The 24,865-nt window shown below is 37.2% G+C and overlaps 1 protein-coding gene across 1 annotated transcript in view; it reads right to left on the bottom strand.

Moving 5' to 3' along the window:
- Positions 1 to 24,865, bottom strand: part of sema5a (sema domain, seven thrombospondin repeats (type 1 and type 1-like), transmembrane domain (TM) and short cytoplasmic domain, (semaphorin) 5A) — a 144,131-nt gene that overhangs the window by 107,698 nt on the left and 11,568 nt on the right. The window contains exon 2 of the mRNA XM_081352044.1: positions 1,738 to 1,965. Within this exon, the coding sequence (XP_081208170.1) occupies positions 1,738 to 1,894 (157 nt within the window). The 5' untranslated portion in view covers positions 1,895 to 1,965. The remainder of the gene's footprint in view (positions 1 to 1,737; positions 1,966 to 24,865) is intronic.

The raw sequence follows: 24,865 nt of genomic DNA, 5'->3' as shown, positions 1-24,865 counted from the left end.
AGGTTCGTGTTTTAGCGTTTGTGTGTGTGTGAGAAGGGTGTTAGACATTGAAACTCACACTCATTCAGTAACACAGATGGTGACCTGGCATACGGACACATCTTAAAAAACAATGGGTTAATTAGCTACTAGTTTGCGATATACTCACTAGCTCATGTTTACCGATAGCTTCGTTCTCAAGTTCACTTACAGTCAGAGCTGATGATCACTACGCTAAAACATTGACCTTGCCTTTCCACTCCATTAGCCCCAATAGACCCCCTTTGGTTTTGACATTCAGCTACACAATTATTTACTGAAATCCGCCTGCTAAATTTACATTGATTATAATACCTGCTCTCCCAGAAGGGAGTCCTGTAATTTAAGCTGGAGGGAAGGTGACTGAGTTTGTCAATGCAATTAGAGTTCTATGATTTGGCCCTAAACACAGTTTAGGGAAAATGGATTTAGTGCTGTAGTCAGAAAGCAGTCTCAATGACTATTTACGAATGTAACGGAGGCAAGCTAGTAAGAGCTAGTACTCCCATGCCGGAGATGCCGGCATTATAATATATTTAATCCTATTATAATGGCCAGTTTTTAAGTTGAATAATGCTTGTACATACAGTACATATACATACATACCCTCTATATGTTTTATATTCTTTTGGGATATATGTCAAGGATTTTACATCTGCATAAAAGTGAGAGATGAACTATCCAATGTGAAAGTATATATAATAATGTGAAAATGTGGCAAAAAGCAAGATTAAAGAGATTAAAGATATATATATATATACAGTATATATTAGGGCTGTCAACATTAATACATGGTATGTATTTATATAAATCTTTAAATATATAGTTAGAATTTATGCAGTGCAGACTGTTTGATAACTTGATCATTTCTGTATATTTTGCAGGGCACAGTAAAAAAAGACATTTATTTTGGGTTTATGTGAGGATTGTTTGAAGTTCACTCATAAATGTTAAAAAATGTATAGCTTTCAGTTACACTGTAATATTGAATGGCTATAATTAATGTTTAAAACTGAGGGAAAAATCATTTTCATGAGACATCATAGCTGTATTAGTATCAGTGATACTGGCTTCATTCACAAAAAGATGCCATTAAACAAGTATTTAAAATATACTGTCTTTATGTTGTCTCTACATTAATTTGGAGATTAACTGTGAATTTATTAGGTATTAGGTGAAACAAGTGTTTTTAATTGTGATTAATTGCAATATATATGCTGTCAATATAGTTTATGTAGTTAAGCCTGTTGTAATGCCTCATATCACCATTTTCGAGTCCAATCGCTCTATCAGATCCCAAAAGCAAACAGCAAATGGTGCTAATATACACTCGCAGTGTGCGAGAAAAATCATGATCCTAACCTTTATCTCCATACCACAATCTCATTTGGTTAGACAGTGATTCATCTTTTCAGAATCATTAAAATATTGGTGTTCAGAAGCCAAGAGACTGTATCGTACACTGTGAGTTTTTAAATGCTTAGTTTAAAGGTGTGATATGAATGCAAAATGCTCATAAACAGCTGTTGAGATGGTATTTTTACTTGAAACGGAGCAATTTCCTGGACCTGGAAAAGGTATTTGATACGTCAAACACAGCTTAACAAGCAGATAGTAATTGTGGTATCTCAGCAAGCACCATTAATTACCATGCCAAATCAAGAACAGAGCTCTCCTGTAACTTGCTATAATGCTGTGGTGTGGGATTGAAATGCTGACCTGTGTGAGAGATGAGTGGGTGTTCAGCTCTGTGGCAGGGGGACTCCGGGGCCCGTGTGGCCCCCCGGCAGGGCACTCCTCTGGGCAACAGCAGCAGCAGGCTGTGCAGCAGGACTAGGCAGCGGGCCAGGGGCGTTCCCTCCACGGGGGGAGCCATGGGGGTCCAAGGGACTCTGCTCAGTACTGCTGGGGCAGGGGCATAGGGTGCTGGGCATCTGCCACGGGAATCTGCAGAGCAAAGGAGAGAAAGATTGAAGGAGTCTGATATGGTTTGATTGATTTTGCTGGTAAAACTTTATAATAACTTTCATAACCTTCATTAATAAGTCATTTTAAAAAAAGCATTATATAACAGATCATTACTCAAAGTCAGGACCTGATAATAATGACTTTGCTATTACTGTATATTATTCCAGTCATGCCATTTGAACAAATGATTTTTTAATAAACGTTTTTTTATTTTTCTTCTAACGATAAGAATTTTGAGTCTATGTCCAGATGGGAGGATTTCAAAAGATTGAAGGGGATGAGTATAATCTTTAAATATCGCAATTGTCATTGTTTTTACCATAAAATGAGAAAATAAGTCCTGGAGTGTATGTTGTTTATGCACAGTGATCGTATTTGCATGGATAATTACATGTGAAAGTTTGATCTTCTGCTTAACCATGGTTAAAATATGTGCACTAATGTTAAAATGTTGTCTTGCCTTCTTATGGATAAAACTGTATATTACTTTGGAAGTTAATCACTGATAATTGCTTCTAAATATTTTAAATTTGAGCAGATACATAAAATTTAAAAACATAACATAAATATTAATACCATTACTTTATCAATAAATGATACAGTTTAGCGGTCATTATGCAAAAATAGCATAAAGTATTCCAAGAACCCATGTAATTTGCATTACATGGGTTCTTGGAATACTTGACGCCATTTTATAGCCTATAAAATGTATAGATTTTTTTTCCACCAATCATACTAAAAAATGACTTAAGTGATAAAAGGAAAGCAAATATTATTATATAAATTGGCCCTCATCATATAAAGCTCAGTATATACATACTGTTATTCTATATTCTGAGAATAACATAACATGACATACTGTAGTAAAAGAGAGTCAGGCACAGAGTGTAGCCAGATAAAGAAAATGCAGCTGCTGGGGTCATTACATTCATCTCCCCAACCTCCTGCACTCTCATCTTTGACCTTTGACCTCACTTCCACGAATCGGCACAGGGAGCTGCACTCTAGCTCCTCTGAAGTGGTCTACACTATCAGTGAACATAGTAAACACACTCCACAGGGGCCATCACACTGCTCACATACAGACACAAAACTCAATGTAGTTTTGCACTCCTGAGAAACTTATAGTGCGATTATAGATTGTTTTCAGGGCTGAAGAGCAAGAACTCAGGTAGTGATCTGATATTTGCCCATAAAGCACATTCTATAAATCGTGCCATTATTAATCCTTCTTTTCATTAAAATAAATAAATAAATAAATACTTACAACTAGATAAGTGTAAAAATATATGTATATTAAAGGGATATAGTTCACCCAAAAAAGTTATTATTTACTCTCCCTGGTGTATGCCCTTCTTTCTTTTTTAGACTGCAAAAATATTTTTTTGAAAAATGTCCTTCTCTCACTCGTCTATATACTTTAATGGCAGTGAATTAGCCTGGGAAAATCCAGACAACTTCCGGCAAATTTAGATTTGCTCTGCAAGTAGGCAAAGAGCTCATTCAAGCTGATTTCTAATCCGTCGAAATCGCGGCACCAATCAGAAACGTTGGGGCGGGCTTTACACAATGACGATCGCTCTGATTGGTTTTAGGTCTATACAATTGCGCCCAGAGGCATTTGAGCGACGTCCGTTCAACTTTTAAATGCCTTATTATATTCAAATTGCAAAGGACAGTCTTTATGAAATACCCACTGGCAGATGAACGTGCTACTACATTTCTCTCCAAACCGGTAGGAAATTCAATTAGATTTAATAGAGGATTTTAACTGTGACAAGATGATTGACAGGGCAGTTTACATGACGGGATGCATGCGACAGATCCGTCCGATAAAGATGACGAAGTAGTATGTCCCAAAGCTTGCCTACTTTTTTGCTACACATTCAAAAGTAAATACCTTTTCTTCACAAAAAGAGTACATACTTTTATGGCGTAGTGTAACTTCGGCAAATTGGGACGCAGCATATGGCTTTACACGATGACGATCGCTCTGATTGGTTTTAGGTCTATCTAATTGCACCCAGAGGCATTTGAGCGACGTCCGTTGGTGACACCCCTTTGGAAATTAGTTATTAATGAAGCTTTGCCAGACCATAACTCAGTTACTACACAGAATGGTCCCATGCGACACATGTTGTATTTTCCAAGTGTTCTGGGGGTATACGATTGGGTTTGGTGAAAAACAAACCGAAAAATTTAAATCCAATTCAAATCCAGTTAATTAAATTAAATTGGTCTTTTGTGCATGACTGCACGTTGATGAGTAGCAACCTGTGTTCTGGTCCAGAGATGTTCAACTCAGAAAAGAAAGTATATGGATAAAATTTTTTGGGATTTCTAGATGTTGTATTTCCTATCATGTGTTTATTGATCTTGATTTCTCACAACTTGTGTGCTTTTTCTGGACGAGTCAGACTGAACTGCGGTGCTAATAGTGTCATTAACACGCAGTCATGCACAAGAAACCAAGGGCCAAGGTCAGGATTTTCTTTAAATAATATATTAAATGTATTATCATTATTATTATTTTTTTATACCAAACCCCTTTATGCTTGGAATATATGGCACAAGTCACAAGTCTTTTTTTAAAAGATTGATGCTGGTCACTATTTACTGGACGAGACCGAGAGGGACACATTTTTTTCTTTCTTTTTTTTTTGTGGTCAGAAACAGAGAGAATGGCATATTGCATTAAAACAACACCAGGATGAGTAAATGATGACTTTATTTTCATTTTTGGGTGAACTATCCCTTTAAAGTGAATCATGGACAGTTAAACTGTACCAGTATTGTTTTAGTATCTGTGAAATATCTTCTTTATTAATATTTTTCCATTTTAATTTCATTTCAGTTAAAGTTTAAGTAATTTTGTTGAATGTTTTTGAATTTTTTTTTGTTTTGGAAGGACATGATGATAAGAATGTTATGACATAATTTTCCGTTTTTGAGTGAACTATTCCTTTAAATCACTCTAATTACTGTTAATTAATTACACATAAATAAAATAAAATAATGTATTGACTCATAATAAAGTGTGGGAGTCCCTGTTTTGTAGGATCTGATTGCAGGTCTGTTGGATGGACTTTGCAGCATCACGCCAAAGCCAAGAACTTCTACCACTGCAGTGCAATAACCTGTCAATCAAAAATCCTTTCCTTTCCTATAGCCTCTCTACACTATGACAGTACAGATGAAATTGAGTCAGTCTGTGCGAAGGGCAATACAAAACTCGATTAGACCAAAGTTGCTCTCATCAGCAAGGCCACAGGGACTCAGTAACTGACACACTGCAGATCTGAATGGCTTGTTGATGGGTCTGGAGACTCATGTCTCTAGAGTGTGGAAACAGGGTTTTACATCCTCTTGTCTTATTGAATGCACACAGAGTTTCCTGTTAGTAGATGCTGGACAGAGTGGAGCCACCGCTTTCTACTGGACAGACCTTATTTCTGATCTTCTCTTATGAACAATTCCCAGTACGATTTGATAGAAAATCAATCAAAAACACACACACACACACACACACACACACACACACACACACACACACACACACACACACACACACACACACACACACACACACACACACACACACACACACACACACACACACACACACACACACACGCAAACATTTTGCAATGGCAAAATACAGTACATTAGAAATTGGATTCAGACATATTTCTTTCTTTCTGTGAATGGTAAATGTTTCCTGTGCAAATATTTACAAAACCCATAATTTCTTTTGAATGTAACTGATGGGAAAAAAATACATTTTTGGATAACATTTCATATTGTAGCTCATTGCAGTGCTTACAGTAAACACTATCCCACCCCCTTATATAAGAAAAAAAAAAAAAAGCAAAGAAAAGATACAAATTACATTAGTGACTAACTGACTAACTCAGCGGTTGATTTGTTAAAAGTGCAAACATCCATTAGAAGTGTTTTATGCAAGCTAATTTGCTTTTAATCTCTAAGATTGAGTTCACTCTTTTAGTTTGTTATGTTCTTTTGGTCCTGACCAAAAAAGAAAATGATAAATTTAGTCCTCGTTCGCTTAGCATTCACAGATACAGAATAAAAGGTATCAAAAGGTCACAACCTGATTGGGCAGCTTTTATGATGTGCATTTTGAGACGGAACTTATGGAACATTCAAAGCAATGCTGTGTGCTGGACTAAATGCAATCGTTGTATGTGAGCACATATGATGGTATTTTTACCAGCTAACAACTCATGAAGAGCTAAGAAAATGTGTAAAGGAATCAAAAGAGTGCCAGGAATTGAAAAGATCAGATATGGCCTACCAGTCAGCGTACAGTCTGCTTCCTGACACATTGAGTTATGGTGCTCAAAATGGACACTAAGTTCGAATCCGGCTGGCAATTGCCTGATTCCATGTCAAAAATTTCCTGCTCTCTCTCTACTTTCCTTGAATAAAAAGCAGAAAAATGGTACCTGCAAACTTAACCAATTACCAACAGGACAATATAATAGCTGGTTGTTAGTGAGGGTGTCATTGACAGGACACAAGCACTGAATTTCCTTTAATCATAGCTGCACATGACTTTATGACATTCCTGTTGTGGTCCATTGTCTGTCATGCAGGAAATAACAACGTATATGACAGTGATGAAACATTTCACCAGTACTACAGGCTGTGTTCTCTCTCACACATCCACACTGCGGTCTGAAAGGCTTCCTGCTAAAATGTGCTAAACTCTATTCAAGAGAAGTAATGGGAGAGCACAGAGGTCAATATGATCTAATTACTCCTATATAAACCTATGGATCCTCTACATATTACAGTCTGCCACATTCAGCGCTGAATCACTGGACTATCTTCCGCAATAAAACGAAATCTGGTTCCATCTTGAACCGAATAGAAAAGATGGATAAAAGGGATAGTTCACCCAACTAATGAAAACTCTGTCTTCATTTCATTCACCCTTATACCATTCCGTCCAGTGGACAAATGAAACATTTTAAATAGTGTTCTTGTTTGAGGACTAGAGCTTTTAAGCTTCAAAACATATGCAAAACCACCATAAAAGTAACCTGAAAAGTGATCCACATGATTATGAATATGAATGAGGCATATGATAGTATTTATATAACAATAGACTAATTTTCATCACCATTGTTAACTGAAGGAACCAGATCATTGGATCAGTGAAAAGAGATAATTGAAAATATCTGACTCAAAAGAATGATTCATACATGAGTCGGATGTCTCTGAGGCTGCATCCAGTGTCACTTCCCTACTATATAGTAGGCGAAAAACACTATGTGACAAAAGAAGCATGTCCGAATTCACAGTACTCATAAAAAGAGTAGGCAAAAAGTATTTAAAAATGTTTCATTCTTTTCAAAATATGCAATAGTTTGGAAAGTTTTACAGGTGTAGAAGGACATGAAGATGAGTAATTGATGACTATTTTTTTTTCTGTGAACTATCTCTTTATGGCAGAATAGCCATAATCAAAAAGAAAAATGAAATAGTAGATTTCAAACCAGATTGAAGGCCAACCAAATCAAAATCTTAAACTCTGGGTGTCATTAAATACATTCAATAGACTCTATACACGCTAGGTCGCTGACTGACACAGCTATCATTCATAGCCACGAGCGAGAGCTCATAATTATACACTTTAAATGAACATACTGTGCGGCAGACCTAAGTATGTGATCTTCACTATACATCCATGTTGTGTTTTCTCCATGTTTGCACATATGCGTGTTAACTGTGTTCAAACCCACTTGTGGAAGAAGACACACATATTGCATTAGGCTGCGTTTCCACCGCAGGAACTTTCCCCAGGAACTAGGGACTTTGGGGTGGTACTCGGTGTGTTTCCACCGCAGGAACCAGGGTCTAAAGGAAGTTACGGCTAAATATTTCCCCCTCTGAAAGTCCCTGCTTGCGAGGTAGTACTTTTTCAAAGGTCAGGGACATTCAGGGGTGGGACTTGGGCGCTGAACATGCTGATTGGTTGAGTTCATACCCTATTTTGATTGGATGACTCCACGCATCTTAAAATCTGTTGCGGTGCGTGCAGTAACAGTTGTTTGCTATTCGAATCGACAATGGAGTTAAAAAAATACGACAATGGACCGACGACGAGATTCAGGCTTTATTAAGCTTAAATTCTGAGGATGAAATCCTATTTCACCGGACTAATTTGCCTAATCTTCACGATACTTTAGACCACGGTGGAAACTAGGACAAATTGTTCCAGGTAATTTCGGTGGAAACGTGGCTATATTCAAAGCAGACAAGACACATACGCTGTAAAACTCCAGATTTAACTGAGAGAAACCAATAATGGGACAAGACAGGAAATAGAGGTTTCCTACACTATAGATTGACAACAAGGAAACACAAACCAGCACAGACAGTCACAGACAGATTTATTTCCTCTGTAGATCAATTTCAATCTTTCTCGTCTCTGTTTTCACTCTGACGTCTCCACTAAAATGGATATTTCTACCAACACCCCTGAGGAAACTGGATTGAGGAGGCATTAGCAGCATCTGGTCCAGAAAAGGCAAAGCGCAGGTCATCTGGTTCAGGCTGCCTCCGGGCATCAATACACACAAAGAATAAATAAAAGGGCATTTTCATACAAGCTCTTGAGGAATGAAAAAGGTTCAGCCGTGCTGTCTGAAATAGTCTTCTCCATATTGAGAAATATCCTAATTGACCATCAGTGTCAGAACTGACATGATCGCAAGGGTTGCCTAAGTAATAGGAATTGAACATTAATGAGCTGTGACATCCAGGCAGGTGATTTGACGAGTTACTCTCAGCTGGTCATTGTGAATGCTCTACACTGTAGCCAGACTTTTGACTTTTGACTAGCATACTGATCCAGATTATAGCCCATTCTGGTCATAAACTGACTATTTAGGAAGGAAGAGGGTCTCTGACCAACAATTAAAACAACTAAATAGCATTTTTATCGCACTGATTATGTGAAGCAAAAGTGAACATATAGTGAACAACATAAGGGCTACTAAGGGCCCCAATAAGTATATGTATTTATACTTAAATATTTTATTGCTTTTAAATATATTTCAATTACATGAATCAATGGAATTCTTCCATAATAAATGTATAAAAAATAACTAAGACCCTCTCTGGTTATCACAAATCTGTGGCTGTAGTAAATGCATGGCGATAGAGAATATCAACACAAAGAGTCTTCAATGATAAATCCAAATGGTTACACGCAGGAGATCACAAAGGAAACATAATAGCACAATCACATAATATTAAGATGGCATGGAATAATGAACAGAGGAAACTAAAGCCCTATTCGGACGGGACCAGTTTAACATGGAGAGGTGGGGTAAAGTAATAATTACCAGAGCTTCTCTGTGATTTTTGTCCCGTCCAAATGTGCCATCTCAGTAATCATTACGGACAATGTCAGTAAAGATTACGACGACTTTTACCTTCAGTAAAAAGGTCCGGAAAAATTACCTCAGGTAATACTAATACTAATGCGAATAGACCCGCTGTAAATATGTATGTAAATATTTAGTCATTTCCTGTTTAAAAGTAGTTTTCCACGTTTTTTCCAAGTATGGAGACACTTGAAAAGGAATTCAGTTGCGTTCTAGATGCTGGGACAAGTCTGTGGCAAAACTCATGCGTTTTCCACATACCATTCAGATCAGAAAGTAGATCGAAAGCACCTGTTAGTGTTCGGTAAGTGCCTTTTACCAACACAATCCAATCAGAAGTTAATTAATACATCGTTCGACCGGACATAACTGTTTTATATATATAAATATAGGTTATATGTGTTTGCGCACATGATAACAGGAAGCAACGTAATACACACATGACGACAGGAGGTTGACGGCGATGCGCAAATCGAGTTACCCCTCCCACTTCTGCTAGTTTTACTAAGAAATCTTATCCCGTGTGAATTGGCCATTAATATTACAGACGTTCTGTGGTAAAATTACATTATTCCATCTACCCTTGTAAAGTTAATCCCATCCGAATAAGGTTTAAGGGTTTAAATACACAGAGTCATCAACAGTACTAAGAACAGGTGAGTAACTAATGAGTAACTATGGAAACTAAGATATAAATTTACAAAAAAAAAAAAAAAATATATATAAGGATACTAAGATGACCAATAAGAGTAATTTCATGTTAAAACCATGTGAACACAGTCACCTGCAAAATAAAATTGAAATTAGAGTGCTATATTTATATTTAGCTTATATTTCCTAAGTTTTTATTTTATTTTAGATAAAGGTTGTAATAAAAAAGATGAAATAATATGATTATTTATACAATGCATGTTTGCTATATGGAATCTATAAATAGAATGGTGTTACATCTAAAAACTGGGCTTTTCATTTAATTTTGATGCAGTGCCGTCCACATTCGGTTCCATCCAAATACACACACAGATAATTTCATCACAGCAACATGTATAGAAATATATAATGGCCTATATAATGGGCATTTAATACCATACAATACACTGAAAGCCAGCCAATTTGTTATTTAAAAAAAAAAAAAAAAAAAAAGGTCCAAGTAATTCATATATATTCAATTCAATAACATTTTCCTAAAATCTTGATTTTCTCCTGGAATCTGTACAAACAAAGAGGCAACAAGAGGCAAAGCTGAGCATTAAAAAAAAATGTATCAAAGTGATAGCTGGTTGGGCAAATAACTATCACTGCAGTTTCCCAGGTGCAACGCATGCATGTCAGTCGGTAAACATTTACTACTTTTCAAAGCGAGAATGGAATTTTCCGCTTTAGCAACCTCTTTATCCTCAACTGATATTTTTCTCAGTCAGACAGAACCATTTCCATCTCAAATCTGATACTGCTTTTGGGTCCAGTGCGCTCTCAATCTGTTAAACCAACACCATTTTAACAGATTGCACATCTGAGCACACAACATCTGTCAACTATCGGACAACAGCAAGCCGCTTATCTTAAAATCTTAAACGCTGATCTGTTAAAGTCAATATTAAGCGAAAAAAGAAAAAGAAAATAAGTAACACACACAAAAAAAAAACCCTCTTTCACCCACACATTGACAGCCAACAACTGGGCAAAATTGATGGAGGGCTTGGTTGGAGCTGGATTCAACTTGTTGGTGGTAGGCAGCCACAATTGCAGGCTAGTTACGAAAACAATACTACTTAAAGACTGACATATTGAGGGTTATGTTCAGTGCAATAGCTTTGGAGCTGTTAAAGAGTAGTTTTGGGCTGGCTGGCCACATACAAAGTTAGATTTAAATCTGGGACAGCATACCCAGCAATTTCAGACCGTCACACCCTAACTCTCCCAAGGTATACAGCCTTTATTTTTAACTGTCTGTTTCTCTAGCCTCTGATGGAACTAGCACTGACTATCCTTGGATATATAAGAGACAAAGCTTTCCTGATGCTGAAAGCAAACTAAGGCTCTGTAGTTATGTGGCTCTTTTCAAGAGTAACAGCCCCTGAGCCAGCCTGTTATCACAAGGTCATTGAGACACCCATACAGAAGCATTTTCAAAGGCACGAAGAAGAGCCTCAGGCTCATAAACATTGAAACAAAAGGTATTTGTTAAGATGCATTTAACCTTTGCCTTGAAACAACAAATCTAGCTTACGTTGACTCTTAACCAGATCACAAGTGCAGAACTATAGGGCTATTTCAGAGTCGTTTGAGTCACAAAATGGGCTTTCAATTAAACTTGGCTGAATATGTGGTAGAAAAAAAAGAAATTGGTGGTACCTGACTAGACAAAACAGAGAAAAAGGGCTGTTGTCTTCCCTTTTGCCAAACAGGAAGGAAAACTTCAACACCCATAATATACTGGTTCAAGGCCACTACCAATCTGCTCCTCTCAGTGGGTCTCAATTTACCTGAATTCACCCTTACTGCTTTGCTCCACTTTTTTCGGAAATAGGCTCATTTTCAAACTCCCCTAGAGTTAAACAGTTGAGTTTTACAGTTTTTGAATCCATTCGACCGATATCCGGGTCTGGCGGTAGCACTTTTAGCATAGCTTAGCATAGATCATTGAATCTGATTAGACCGTTAGCATCTCTCTCAAAAAAATTACCAAAGAGTTTAGATATTTTTCTTATTTAAAACTTGACCCTTCTGTAGTTACATCGTGTACTAAGACCGACGGAAAATGAAAAGTTGCGATTTTCTAGGCCGATATGGCTAGGAACTATACTCTCATTCCTGCGTAATAATCAAGGAACTTTGCTGCCGTACCATGGGTGCAGCAGGCACAATGATATTATGCAGCGTCACGTTGGAAGTTACCTAGCAGGGGACTATTTTCAGGCGCTGCGTAATATCATTTGCGCCTGCTGCACCAATGGTACGGCAGCAAAGTTCCTTGATTATTACGCAGTAATGAGAGAGAGATTTTTTGAGAGAGATGTTAACGGTCTAATCAGATTCAAAGATCTATGCTAAGCATCAATGCTAAAAGTGCTATCGCCAGACCCGGAGATTGGCTGAATGGATTCAAAAACGGTAAAACTCAAGCCTATTTCCAAAAAAAGTGGAGTGTTCCTTTAAGTAGGAAGAAAAGGAATGGGGAGCACTTTCTGCCCAATCTCCCGAAGCAACGTCGCATGCTTTGCCGGACTGTCGGTAGGAAGGCTGTTGCCGTCATATTTTTACTATTATGCTGTTTAAAGCGTAGACAAAGTACAATACAGTTCTCAGTGATGAACCTTCTCTTACAATAACTGTTTTGTTAATAACCTTCAGTCGATTCGACTGTCCATGGGCCCTGAAGCAGTCAGCTGCCAGAAAGCTGGCAATATTTTGCATCGTCCGACAGATGTTTGCTGACAATAAATGAGAATTTATCGTTCCAGGTAACATGGAGAAAAAGTTAACATTGTTCTCGAAGTTTCACTTTATGTGATGCTGCAGACGACACTCTCTATAATCTGTTTTTGTCATCAGATATCTCTATATCTCACTCTATATCCCCTATGATTAAAAGATAAATCATCAGTACATTCGACATATGAAGCTTTAAAAAGAAATATCTGCACATAAGCCAAGATCAAGGTTCCCAGGGTGCACTACTATCTCTTCTTACTGTACGTTTATCTCCTCATGAAACTATCATTGTCAGATAAAGTCCATCCTGTGCTGCTAAAATTGTAAGAGAAACCAAGCTGCTATTTAAATGAAACACTGCATTTGAAATTAAGTCTCGTGCTGTAAAAGAGCAACATCTAGAAAACAACTAGGCTGTTTTATCTTAAAGCCTTATTGATTCTTCTAACTCATAACGTGAACCACTTTTAGTTGACAGTATACAAATATTTTCCACATGCTCTACAAAGCTTTGGTTTTGGGAGACATTTAAATGCCAGAGCGTGACACAGGCAGTGAGCCTCCCCCACATCACAGGAGCCTTTTTTAAGACATAAACCTTCACAAGCTCTCAAAAGAGATGACAAGAAAAATCGAATGTTTTCCTAAGTTGTACAAATCTGTTTAAATCACGCACTGAAACACACAGATTGACTGACATTTCAGGTGCCCTGTTGTTGATGCCAAATGCTACGTACGTGCTTAAGGTGTCACAAAACTCCCCCTGAAAGGCATGCATTTCAAATTAACCCGTCATATACCACATGCATACAGAACACAAACACACCCCCCTGGAGGTGCAGCGATAAGGCCCATAATGCCTGTCGCTCTGAACATTTGACATTTTTAGAGGTTTAATTACACGCTTGGCCTCTAAGAGCTGGGTGAAACCTGCAGCAAATTACACTATCACTTTCCGCAGCTGCATGTCGCCATTGTAGTATTGAAGCCCTTCAGCAGTTGAACCCATTCGCCTTCATGAATAAATAGGGTTCACACTCATGAGTGACCTATAAAAGCGGTTCACCAAATGTTTATTAAAGGTTGACAGAGGCAGGATTTGCCATTTAGGTGGATCTCAAAAAATGGGGTATTAGCTAATTCAAAATTAAAATTGATAACTGCAATGAAAAGATTTTTTGTTATTTTTGTGCTTGCTCATTGGATTGGGTGGATAGTTGTTGTCCCCAAGTTGGTTGTACTGTGATTTGTCATGTTATATAAAATTGGTCTGGACCACCCATAATAATGTAATTAGCAAAATAGCTAATAAAACGTATACACTGCATTCTAAATTGCATGCTAAAAATTAAAAAGAACAGCATTAATTCGATGTTTTTATTTACATTACAACATTATCACTAATGATCAATCACACTGCTGTTGCTGCTGCTGCAGAGCAAGTACGGGACTTGCTACTGCCAATACATACACGACACGCTGCTGTGATTAAGTAAGACATCCTGCTTTACAATTTAGTGAACATTAATTAGTCGTAGCAGATCTTTACAAGTGGATCTGGGGAAGGTGGAGGGTTTCTGAAGGCGCTGCACTGCTACAGCAAATGCTGGTTAGTATTTGAAGGTTGAACAGCGAGCTCATTGGCTACTGATACAGCAGGAACCAATCAGCTGTGCCCTAAAGAGAATGATGTGATTGCAAGCAGACTGAGTAAGGACCTATCAGCCTGCGGCATTTAGAGTTTCATGACAGAACTTTGTATTTATTATTTAAAAATGTGTTTTACTGACCCCAAACTTTTGAATGGTAGTGAATGAGTTTAACTTAAAATGGTGATAACTTCCCATCTTCAACTGATTGCCAAGTGTGGGACAACTACGTAGTAATCACACAGTAATGTGCATTTGGGCACATACGTCCAAGAAATCGGACATACGTCCTTGAGAAATCCAAGCGGCAATGTGTAAGCGGGTGTAAATCAGGTCAGAAGTACATGTTGTCATGGCACGAAGATAATAACAAGAGAACTACTTCATCTGCTGTATAATTAAACTCAAAAACAACTTTAGTGAAAAGATACTGGTGCCACAATTGGTACGGCATACGGGAAAAGGCTGACTCTTGATCGTCAAGACGTTTTTAGTTTTTTTTTATGGAGTCTTCAGATATGCAGAGGGTGGGAATGTAAATAATTACTCGGCTCCAGTGGAACCAATTAATCACATGTGTGGGTTGTAATTTGTCCCATAAAAAGACGAAGGAGATGCAAGCAGACACAATGTCGCACAAGTTAACTATAAGACGGCGCTAATGAGAGAATGAGAGAGAAAAAAGGAGGTAGACAAAGTGATGCAGACCAGCTATGAATGACGTGGCGTCTTGACAGGATCGAACATGTCGCACAGCTGCAGGCATAGCCGAGCTAGCGCTGAGTTTTGAGTTGGGTAGATTATAGACGGTTCCTCTGGTGACTCCACGTCCTGTCTAGATCAGCCAGACACTTACAGTGCTGTCAGCACAAAGTACACACTTTTGTCATCCTCCAAGCAATTTTCTGATCATATTTTAACACCTATATGGAGACAGACATCAACACAATAACAACTGAAAATAGGAGGAGGGCGAGGGGAAACAGTGATAGCTTTAAGGGATAGTTAAACCAAATATGAAATTTCTGTCATCATTTACTCACCCTCATGTCATTCCAAACTTGTAAAACCTTTTATTCACTGGAGCGCAAATGAAGATTTTTTAAAGAACATTTCACAGGGGTTTTTTTGTCCATACATTGAACATTAATAGGGTGCAAATGCTGTGGAACCTAACTGACTCTCTTTGTAGGGACAAAAACATATCTAACATTCTTCAAAAAATCTTCTTTTGTGTTCCTGAAAAGAAAGTCATAAAGGTTTGGAGCAACATGAGGGTGAGTAAACTCACCAAAAGCCATGTTTTCTGGACATTTGTAGACTTGTATGATGAACTTTTGTTTACTGTATGTAGATAAACCTAATACCTAATGACCAGTATTCCATTGTCTATAGAGACACGAAATGTGGAGCAAAGTCAGGAGAAATGCGTGTATGAGAGAGATATTTCTCCTCTGATGAGAAGCTTTTGCCTTTAAAAACATCGCCTAATAAGCATATTAACATCTTAGAGAGAAGGAAAATAAAGTCTGATGGTGTATGCCACATTGAAATGCAGCACATTATTAAAACAACATGAATTTTAATGTAGATCTAAACCAATTAAGGTATTAAGAAGACTGAATAATTGCATTATGAGACACTGTCCCCATGGATTCACTTTCAAACATCAAAACATGCATTGAATTTTTCAAAGACTCCATTATAATGAGATAAACATTAAACATATATATATGGGGTGAGATTAACACATTTATTTGGCAAGGATGGATTCAAGTGGTCAAAAGTTACTGTTTTCAACATTGACAATAATAAGAAATGTTTCTTACAGCAAATCAGCATATTAGAACGATTCCTGTAAGATCATGTGACACTGAAGACTCCAGCAATGATGCTGAAAATTCAACTTTGCTGGTATAAATCACAGGGATAAATTACATTTTCAAATATATTCAAACAGAGCATAGTTATTTTACATTGCAGTAATATTTTTTAAATATATAAAAAAGGACAACAAGGATCATAGAGGCTGCAAAGGATCATGAAGAATAAACAAATACACACAGAAATCACTTTACATAGGTAACTATGAATACAGATAACTGGAAACTGCAATAAGAATGAAAATGATAAAGCTGACAAGAAATAAAAATATTTTATAATATATAAAGCACATTAAAATGATCAGTACAGCAGGAGATTATTATTGCAAAATAATACATTGTCTGCAACATTATTCACAGCTCTTTAAGTTCTAACAGCTAATTATACAGAGAAAAGAGAAGGATATGTGAATAAACCCGAGTATTGTTAAACGATTTGCCGATGTTTTGCTAGCCATACTTGCATGAGAATGCAATCACAAGCCTCTCTCTTTCTTTCTCTCACTCGCTGGTCTAACAATTGCACGACATTAGACAATGAAGTTTAAACAATAAACTTTAACAGGGGATGTATGCTTTATCCTGCAGGCCTCGTTAGAGTAATTGAAATACGGCGTACCGGCAGGCTAATTAGAACCAGTCAAATCAAGCAGTCAAATCCAGGGATGAGATCAAACGATCCACAAGGCGTTCTGAGACATAATATAAGTAGAGATTGGAGTTTTATTACTATTCTAAGCACAGTTTTGCTGTGGCTGCATCCTTATTCATATACTATGCCATGTAGTATGTGAGCAGAATTAGATGTCCAAAAATCATCATTATGGAATTATGTTTGAGCTATTATTAGGAGTATGAGTTTTCTTTTGATTTTTAGCAAAGAATGTGAGGAACGTTTTTAAGAGTATGAACCTAAAAGTTAAGTGACATGGTGTGCTCTAAAGGCCATTATTAGCATCACTAAACAGAAAAAAATTAAATAAATAAAAAATCTTCCAAAAGACTCCACTGCCATTGGTTGGATAAACAGACGGCTCCGCCTCAAACTCACACCATCGGTTGAGACAGTGTTGCTATGTGGTTATGATGTGAAACAAACCAGACCAAACCAAATCTAAACAGACCACTTTTTTAGGAAAATCAGCCTATGATATGCAAACGCAGACAGTAAGGTGACAAAGATCAAAGATTGTTTTACCCATACTATCTAACCGCAAGCTCAAAACTATGTACTTTCTACATCTCTACATTTCAGACAGTGTCAGGTGAATTACAAAAGTCCACATAATCTGTGCAAAACCCTCAGAATAGGTTCTTGTCTGGTTCATTAAAAATCTACAGAATATTTTGCTCATTAAAATGTTTGAGCAGAAATTCTAGCCAATTATGCAGCTAGCAATGGTCGCTTATTGTTTCTACACCTTCAAAATGTGCATAACGAGTTATGGACTGTTTTAGACTAGGTGTTAAAAGTGAGCATTTAAATGAACAAGCAAAACAAAATGCGAGTCCTAATTTCTTCTAAAACATCTTATTTTGCAACATAATATGAGAACAAGTATAATCAGTGATTCATGATATAAATTAGAGATGCACCGATTACAATTTTCTGGGCCGATTCCGATTTCCGATTTTTCATTAAGTTTGACCTGCCGATACCGATTTTAGCCGATTCCGATTTCATTTTTTCTAACCACTTTACAGCACACACAAATATTTATTTTATATCTTTTCTGTAATAGAACATTTTACAATTTGCATAGTTCACACACATCTAAAGTGCAGTGTTGTGGAAGAACCATTTCCTTTTCACATTCAATATCCAATAATTATATTATATATAGCAAACGAAACGTCTGTATGAAAACAGGGAATGGCAATAAAATAATAGGCTATATAAATAAAAAATAAAATAAATATAGCCTTGCAGTATAAAGATATTTCTCAAAGCACACACACACAGGCCTATTGCAATCACTTGTACAAACTGAATAATAAAACAAGTTTAAAGGGTACATTTTCTATAAATATTAGTCTTTGTTTTCTTTTCTGACATAGCCTGCTCCAGTTCTTGTTAAAACACACAAATTCTGTGCATTTTGGGCACTTTTTTAGTGAAACCCTATTTAGGCTATTTTCCATCAAAAGTGTGCTTTCCCTTTAATTGAGCGTGAGCAGTGCAGCAAATAGACTCGGCGCCGAAACACGCGCTTCACTGCTCGCGACGCTCCTGCTTGACGCTCACGCGCTGCTCCTGCTTCCGTTGTGAATGCACTCATTGATAAACATGCACGCCGAAAAAAAATACGCGCTTGCGGTCTGAACGGACGTAATTCACGAGGTTTTCTACATGTGCTCCGTGTGCACGTGTGATGCTGATGTTGCGCGATGTTAATTATGCGGCGCCCGAGTGCATTAGACCGGCATAAAATCGGCATTTGTCAGACTGACCGGCCGGTCGCCGGTTACGGCCGATCACGTGAAAATCGGCCAATTCCGGTCACCAGCCGATCAATCGGTGCATCTCTAATATAAATAGCTATCTGAAATTCAGATTGGCATTAACTTTCTCAACATCATCATTACAAGGCCCTGATCTTACATGCTGACCCTTCAACTTGTTTGCTGTGCTCCTAGTATTTGTTTGATGTCAACCCTACTACCTAGACAAACAGGGCGGTCCATCTGTGAGCAGTTTCCAACCCATAGCAGATGTCTAGGGTTCCGCTGAGAACATCACTCTTCATATGTGTTTGTAAGCAGCGAGAGCCATGCGCTGGGCCAACAGCGCTCACTTAAGTACCAGATGAGAGCTTGGTTTGGTTTGAGCAGCTGTGTTATTGCACTCAAGACAGGTTACATTGGGTCACCTTCTGAACTGTAGAGAACTAACCAAGCTGTACTAAGTGCACTTTTGGGTGGAATAACAGTGTTTAAACAAAGCACTCACTGGCGTATCGATATAGTACATGCAGTGGCTGTCAACAGATCTTGGGGACCCATGTGAACCTTGGAGTGTATGTGTATCGCTCATGGAGACGGACAATGGGAAATGTAGCCCTTTGTTTTTTTGAGCAAATGTGGTATTCAACCAATTCTGCCACTAGTTACTCACACTCATGTCATTCCAAATATGTATTGCTTTCCTCTGTGAAACACTAAAGAAGAAATTTTAAAGAATGTTTCCAGTGTTTTTGCCCATACACTGAAAGTCAGCGCCTCAAAACAACATAGGACCCCAATGACTTTCATTGTATGGCCAATATTGTTTTTGTTTTTTTGCTGTGCATGTTAATTAATAAATCAACATTCACACATGTGATACATACTATCCAGTATATTATATAACACATACACTACTGTTCAAAAGTTTGAGATCAAGATTTTCTTTAAAGAAAATAAATTCAGCAAGGATGCGTTAAATGGATCAAAACAACACAAAAAAGTATATTTCAAATAAATGCTGTTCTTTTGAACTTTCTATTCATCAAGGAATACTGCACATCATGGTTTCCACCAAATATTGTGGAAAAAGAAATGATTTTGTCCCTTTTTCCAAACTAATACAGAAAAAAACATATACTTCCAACACATACTGTATGTACATCCTCATCCTTACAGAAACACATATTCTTGTGTACACATTATGTATACTTAAGTACATACAGAAGCATTCGCTGGTCACCGAGTATAACTTATATTAGCTTACATTCATGATCACATGATTCAATCAAAGTCTGTAGTACAAAGTAATGTTAAGGGTTACACATCCAACACAGTCCATGGGTTAAAAGCCAGATACAGTAACCGACATAATCGTAATTTCCCCCAATAGGATGAAATTCTATTAGTTTGTTGTCTTACTGAAAAGATCAGAGTTTCCATATTGTACACATCATTTCCAATTTCTTGCCATTCATATACAGCCATTTTTCCTTAAGCCATTTCCTTGTAATGGCCTTCTTACTAGTTGTTAGTGATTTATTAAAAAGGTATATGTCCTTCTATGTTATTTTTGAAGGAGAAATACTCAAGTACACTGTTTTAATGTTACACTCAAGGTTCAACCCCATTATTGCATTTATCTCTCTGTTCAGATCCTGCTTGTAAGTATGAATCATTTTACAGTCCAAAAAGATGTGAAAAGGGTCAGCCATTACATTTCCAAATTTTCTCCAGCATTCATTTTTGATTCCCAGTGTGCAAATATTTTAGTTTGGGGTTTATGAAAAACCTTATTGTATTTTTCCAAGTAAATTCCCTCCATGAATCCGAATTTGTTGTACTCATCTGTGTTTTACACATAGCCTGGTTACCCATTCTTCTTCTGTTATACTTATATTGTCTTCCTTTTCCCATTTTTGTTTCACATACGTGGTAGAGTGGATTTTTGTTGACATTAAATAGGAAAAAATTAAAGAAATGATTCTTGAGCACCAAATCAGCATATTAGAATGATTTCTTAAGGATAAATTGGAGTAAAGATGCTGAAAATTCAGCTTTGAAATGCATCACAGAAATAAATCAAATTTAAAATGTCATATTTTAAATGGTAATACTATTTTACAATATTACAGTTTTTAAAATACTTGATCAGTGAGCATAAGAGACTCAAAAAGTTTCTTAACTAAAAATATTCTTGCATGTGGACAACAATCTCTTTATAATGGCTCTGTATTATTGGATGTTACCACTGGGTCACGCTAACCCTACCAGCAGAGAGATTTAGGCATGTCTACAAAAATCTAAATGGGTCTGATCATTTTATTCAGCAAAAATGTACTGAGAGAAAGAAAAGTCAAACTCCCTGGTTTCTTTTCTTTTTTCTGAAAGATCCCAAAGTAATGCCAGCCCAGTTCCTAACCCTCACCATCTGCTAAACTGCAAGGGCAGATTTCACCTCAAACTTCTCCATGAATTCACCTTCTACAGAGTCACCACAACTTCCTCTCCCCTCTCACCCAGACAGACGGGGGGTGAGCAGCACCTGGACTCACCGCAAATAGCCCACCACGCAGTGGACCCTTATTTTCCCTAAAGTATCAAGAAAGAAAACAGGCCTTTGAGAAGTGAAGGACAAGCGAGTGGGTGCAGCTGGACAAGCTGGAACTACATGAACTGTGGTTGAAGTGTCAGTCAGCTGAATCATTGAATAACTTGATTAATTATTTATTTATTTTATTACTGATATTAATTTATTACATTTTAAATTAAATGAATAAATTATTTAAGGATTCAGATTATTTTATACTTCCCAAGATACCTCGTTTCTTTAGTCAGAAAAAAATGAATCCCATTCAAGTAAAAATATAAATCTATCAAAGATGGACAAGGCAAGGGCAATTTTATGAATAAACATAAAATACATATTAACAATTTAACCCTCTGGGGTCAACGAACGCACATAATGTGTCCACTTACAATCAAAGCAAAACATTGTGCTTTTGTAAAATAAAGATAACAAACAAGGTGTGCTTTCTGCCGTCTCGGCAATTGTGAACTTTTTTCTAGAGCATGTCACAAAAATGAAACAAAACTCATTATTAAACTATTAAAAATACATTTTAATCTAATTTAGTTATCGTAATAGATGTACTCTTTTAGTATACTTTTTACAAAAACATAATGCCAAAAAAAATCTCAACGGTTTTATAGTCATCCAGTCAGATAAACAACATTGAGGCAGCACATTCATAAACCTTGCACAGCGAGCACATAACCTGTCACCATTTAAATTTAAGAGCAACCGAGTTCATTCCCTGAACAGTTCATAAACAAACACCAACAGAAACAGGTGCTAACAAGATGGAGAACTTTGCGCTCTCGAGTGCACTGGAAGCAGTACAGCCTCACACCCCAACTTCTCTTTTTCAACGATGGGCGTTTCAGGAAGCCCAACAATAAGTTATTCTTCTCTCTGCAGAACATGCCCTAACAGAGCACTATGAAATCGTATGGTGGTGATAAAATATCGCAGCTCACATAAATACTGTTTTAATGAGCCCCCTCACCCTTCACTTTAATGATGACTGTAGCTTTTCCAGTCTGCTCCTTGAGCGCACATGTGGCCTCCAGGTGGGCCAGTCAGACCAACACAAAATTATTCCAAACACCTCTGATTCCTAAATCATCCAGGACTACCGTTGAACATGCCTTCAAGTCCTTTCTCTCACCTCTCCTGACCATTGATCACTGTCTCTCTTTCCCTTCCCACATCTTGCATGGTAGATAAAAATGTGTGTGGTGAGAAGTCATGGTGAATTGAACCTATATGTTCCACTAATTGTTTTTAAAGAACATTGAGCCCTTATAAGCATGAGAGAGAAATCCTAATATGCATAATCCTCATTATCCCTCTTCAATTAACATGAAATTTTCCGATGCCGAATGGTCCGTATGGACCCGGTTAGGTGGCACTGCTAACAAGTGTCTGGTGTTTAAAAATAGAAGAATGAATAATTATTCCATTGTGACTGCAAGCAATGCATTTTTTTTAAAATTCACTTTACATTTCAGAGTACTTTTTGTTAGTTTCTGCAACGGTTTTGATGTTAGTTTTTAATTTATGTACATTTTTATAATAATTTGTTATATTTATATAGCGCTTTTCTCTGCACTCTAAGCGCTTTCCATAGAAGTGAGGAATCTCAATATACACTACCGTTCAAAAGTTTGGGCTCAGTAAGCTCAGTTTAATGTTTCAAAAAAATCTCCTAAGTTTACCAAGGCTGCATTGATTTTTATCAAAAATATAGTTTGAAATATAGTTCAAATTTAAAATAAATTTTTTGTTTGAATATATTTTAAAATGAAATTGATTCCTGTGATGTCAAAGCTGTATATTCAGCATCATTACTCCAGTCTTCAGTGTCACGTGATCCTTATGCTGAATTGCTGCTCAAGAAACATTTCTTATTATTGTTATAAATGTTGAAAACTGTGCTGCTTAGTATTTTTTGTGGAAACCGTGGCACATTTTTTCAGGATTATTTGATGACTGGTATAAAAAGTATAAAAGAACAGCATTTACTTCAAATTGAAATCTTTTGAAACAATTTAAATGTCTTTACTGTCACTTTTGATCAATTTAATGCATTCTCGCTGAATAAAAGTATTGTTCTCCTTGATTAAAACTTTTAAATGCTATTATGTCTTATTTAACCCAGTATACTGTATGATGCAAGTCCAGACTCCATTCTCTCATGCACTTTGCATAAGCAGTACGTACTATATAAGCGACAAGCAAGGCTAGACTTTGGAACAGAACTTATTTCTGACTATTAATTGAGTCTGGGTCATGCTGTTTGAAGGGCAGCTTTCAGGGATGTCAGGGTTGAGCTCACGGTTTATGTGCTGTCAGAAGAGAATGAATGGATGAAAACTGCTGTGAGACCCGTCAAAAGGTCAGCAGGTGAAATGGGGGAGTGCGAGAGTGCCGATCTCAGCAGGGTCAATGAGAAACGAGCGAGTTTCAAGGAACAAGAGTGTCTTTTTATAACTCTGAATAATTGCTCAATGGCACTGTCATCTCTGTCAGCTTAACATCTAAAAACCATTTAGCTACCATGAATGGCCGGTATGTGTGTGCTAGCTGGAAAGGAAGGGTGTGGAGTCTGAAATGTGCGTTTATAAAATGTTGCTTTATTCATCACAAAACAGATGTTTGTTGTGTACCGGGAGGGAAAGTGTGTTAGAGCACTGCAGGGTTCAGAGCTCGCCATGATTCATTCAATCTTATTCAACACTCTTCACAGAAAAGACGCCTGTTGATATTATATTCATGCAGGCAAGAGGGCTTAATAGACGTTTGAAGCACAACAGGTGACTTATGTTCTTTTTATTCTTAACTCAGTATTCTCTTCCAAGCAGAATTTGTCTGTTTCGAAAAGCGTAGAGGGTGGAAAAGAAACAAAGACATGAATGAAAGAAGGACAGAGGAAGTAACAGCATGCCGATTGTTTCATGGCAGGTACTCGAGGTCGACAGGTCTTGGGTTATTTGCAGCTAACTAGCCCTCCTCTAGTGACATTTATCTAAAGTGAATACAAATTAAATAGCACATTTGAACTGTCACCACACTTGACTGTAAGGCGTCCCACAGGTAAATGTTTACAATGTCAGACGGATTACGTAAAGTATTGGGAGCTGTTTTATCCATTTGACGCAACCAAACACTGGCCGTTAATAGATGACTTTTTGTAACTATGGACATATGTTTAGACTGTGGCAAACAGTGCTTTGTTTCCCATAGCACTTTGGTTCAACAATATAGGACTAATGTTAATGGCATCACGGTAAGTGTGGGAGTAATAACTTGTGCTAATTATTATATATGAGATCTCTGAGATGCTGCTAACGAACATGGCACCTACTGTCTATCCCACTGTTTTTGTTCCATGTCAATTTGCTTTATTTGATGTCATTCTCCAGACAGAATTACCTTGTGCATACCCGCACTCTTCAACATTGTTGAAAATATACGCTAAAATAATGA

The sequence above is a fragment of the Scardinius erythrophthalmus genome (assembly GCF_964197995.2).
Source record: "Scardinius erythrophthalmus genome assembly, chromosome: 22".
Lineage (NCBI taxonomy): Eukaryota > Metazoa > Chordata > Actinopteri > Cypriniformes > Leuciscidae > Scardinius > Scardinius erythrophthalmus.
The sequence above is the reverse complement of the archived record's forward strand: the minus strand, read 5'-3'. Positions and strand labels throughout refer to the sequence as shown.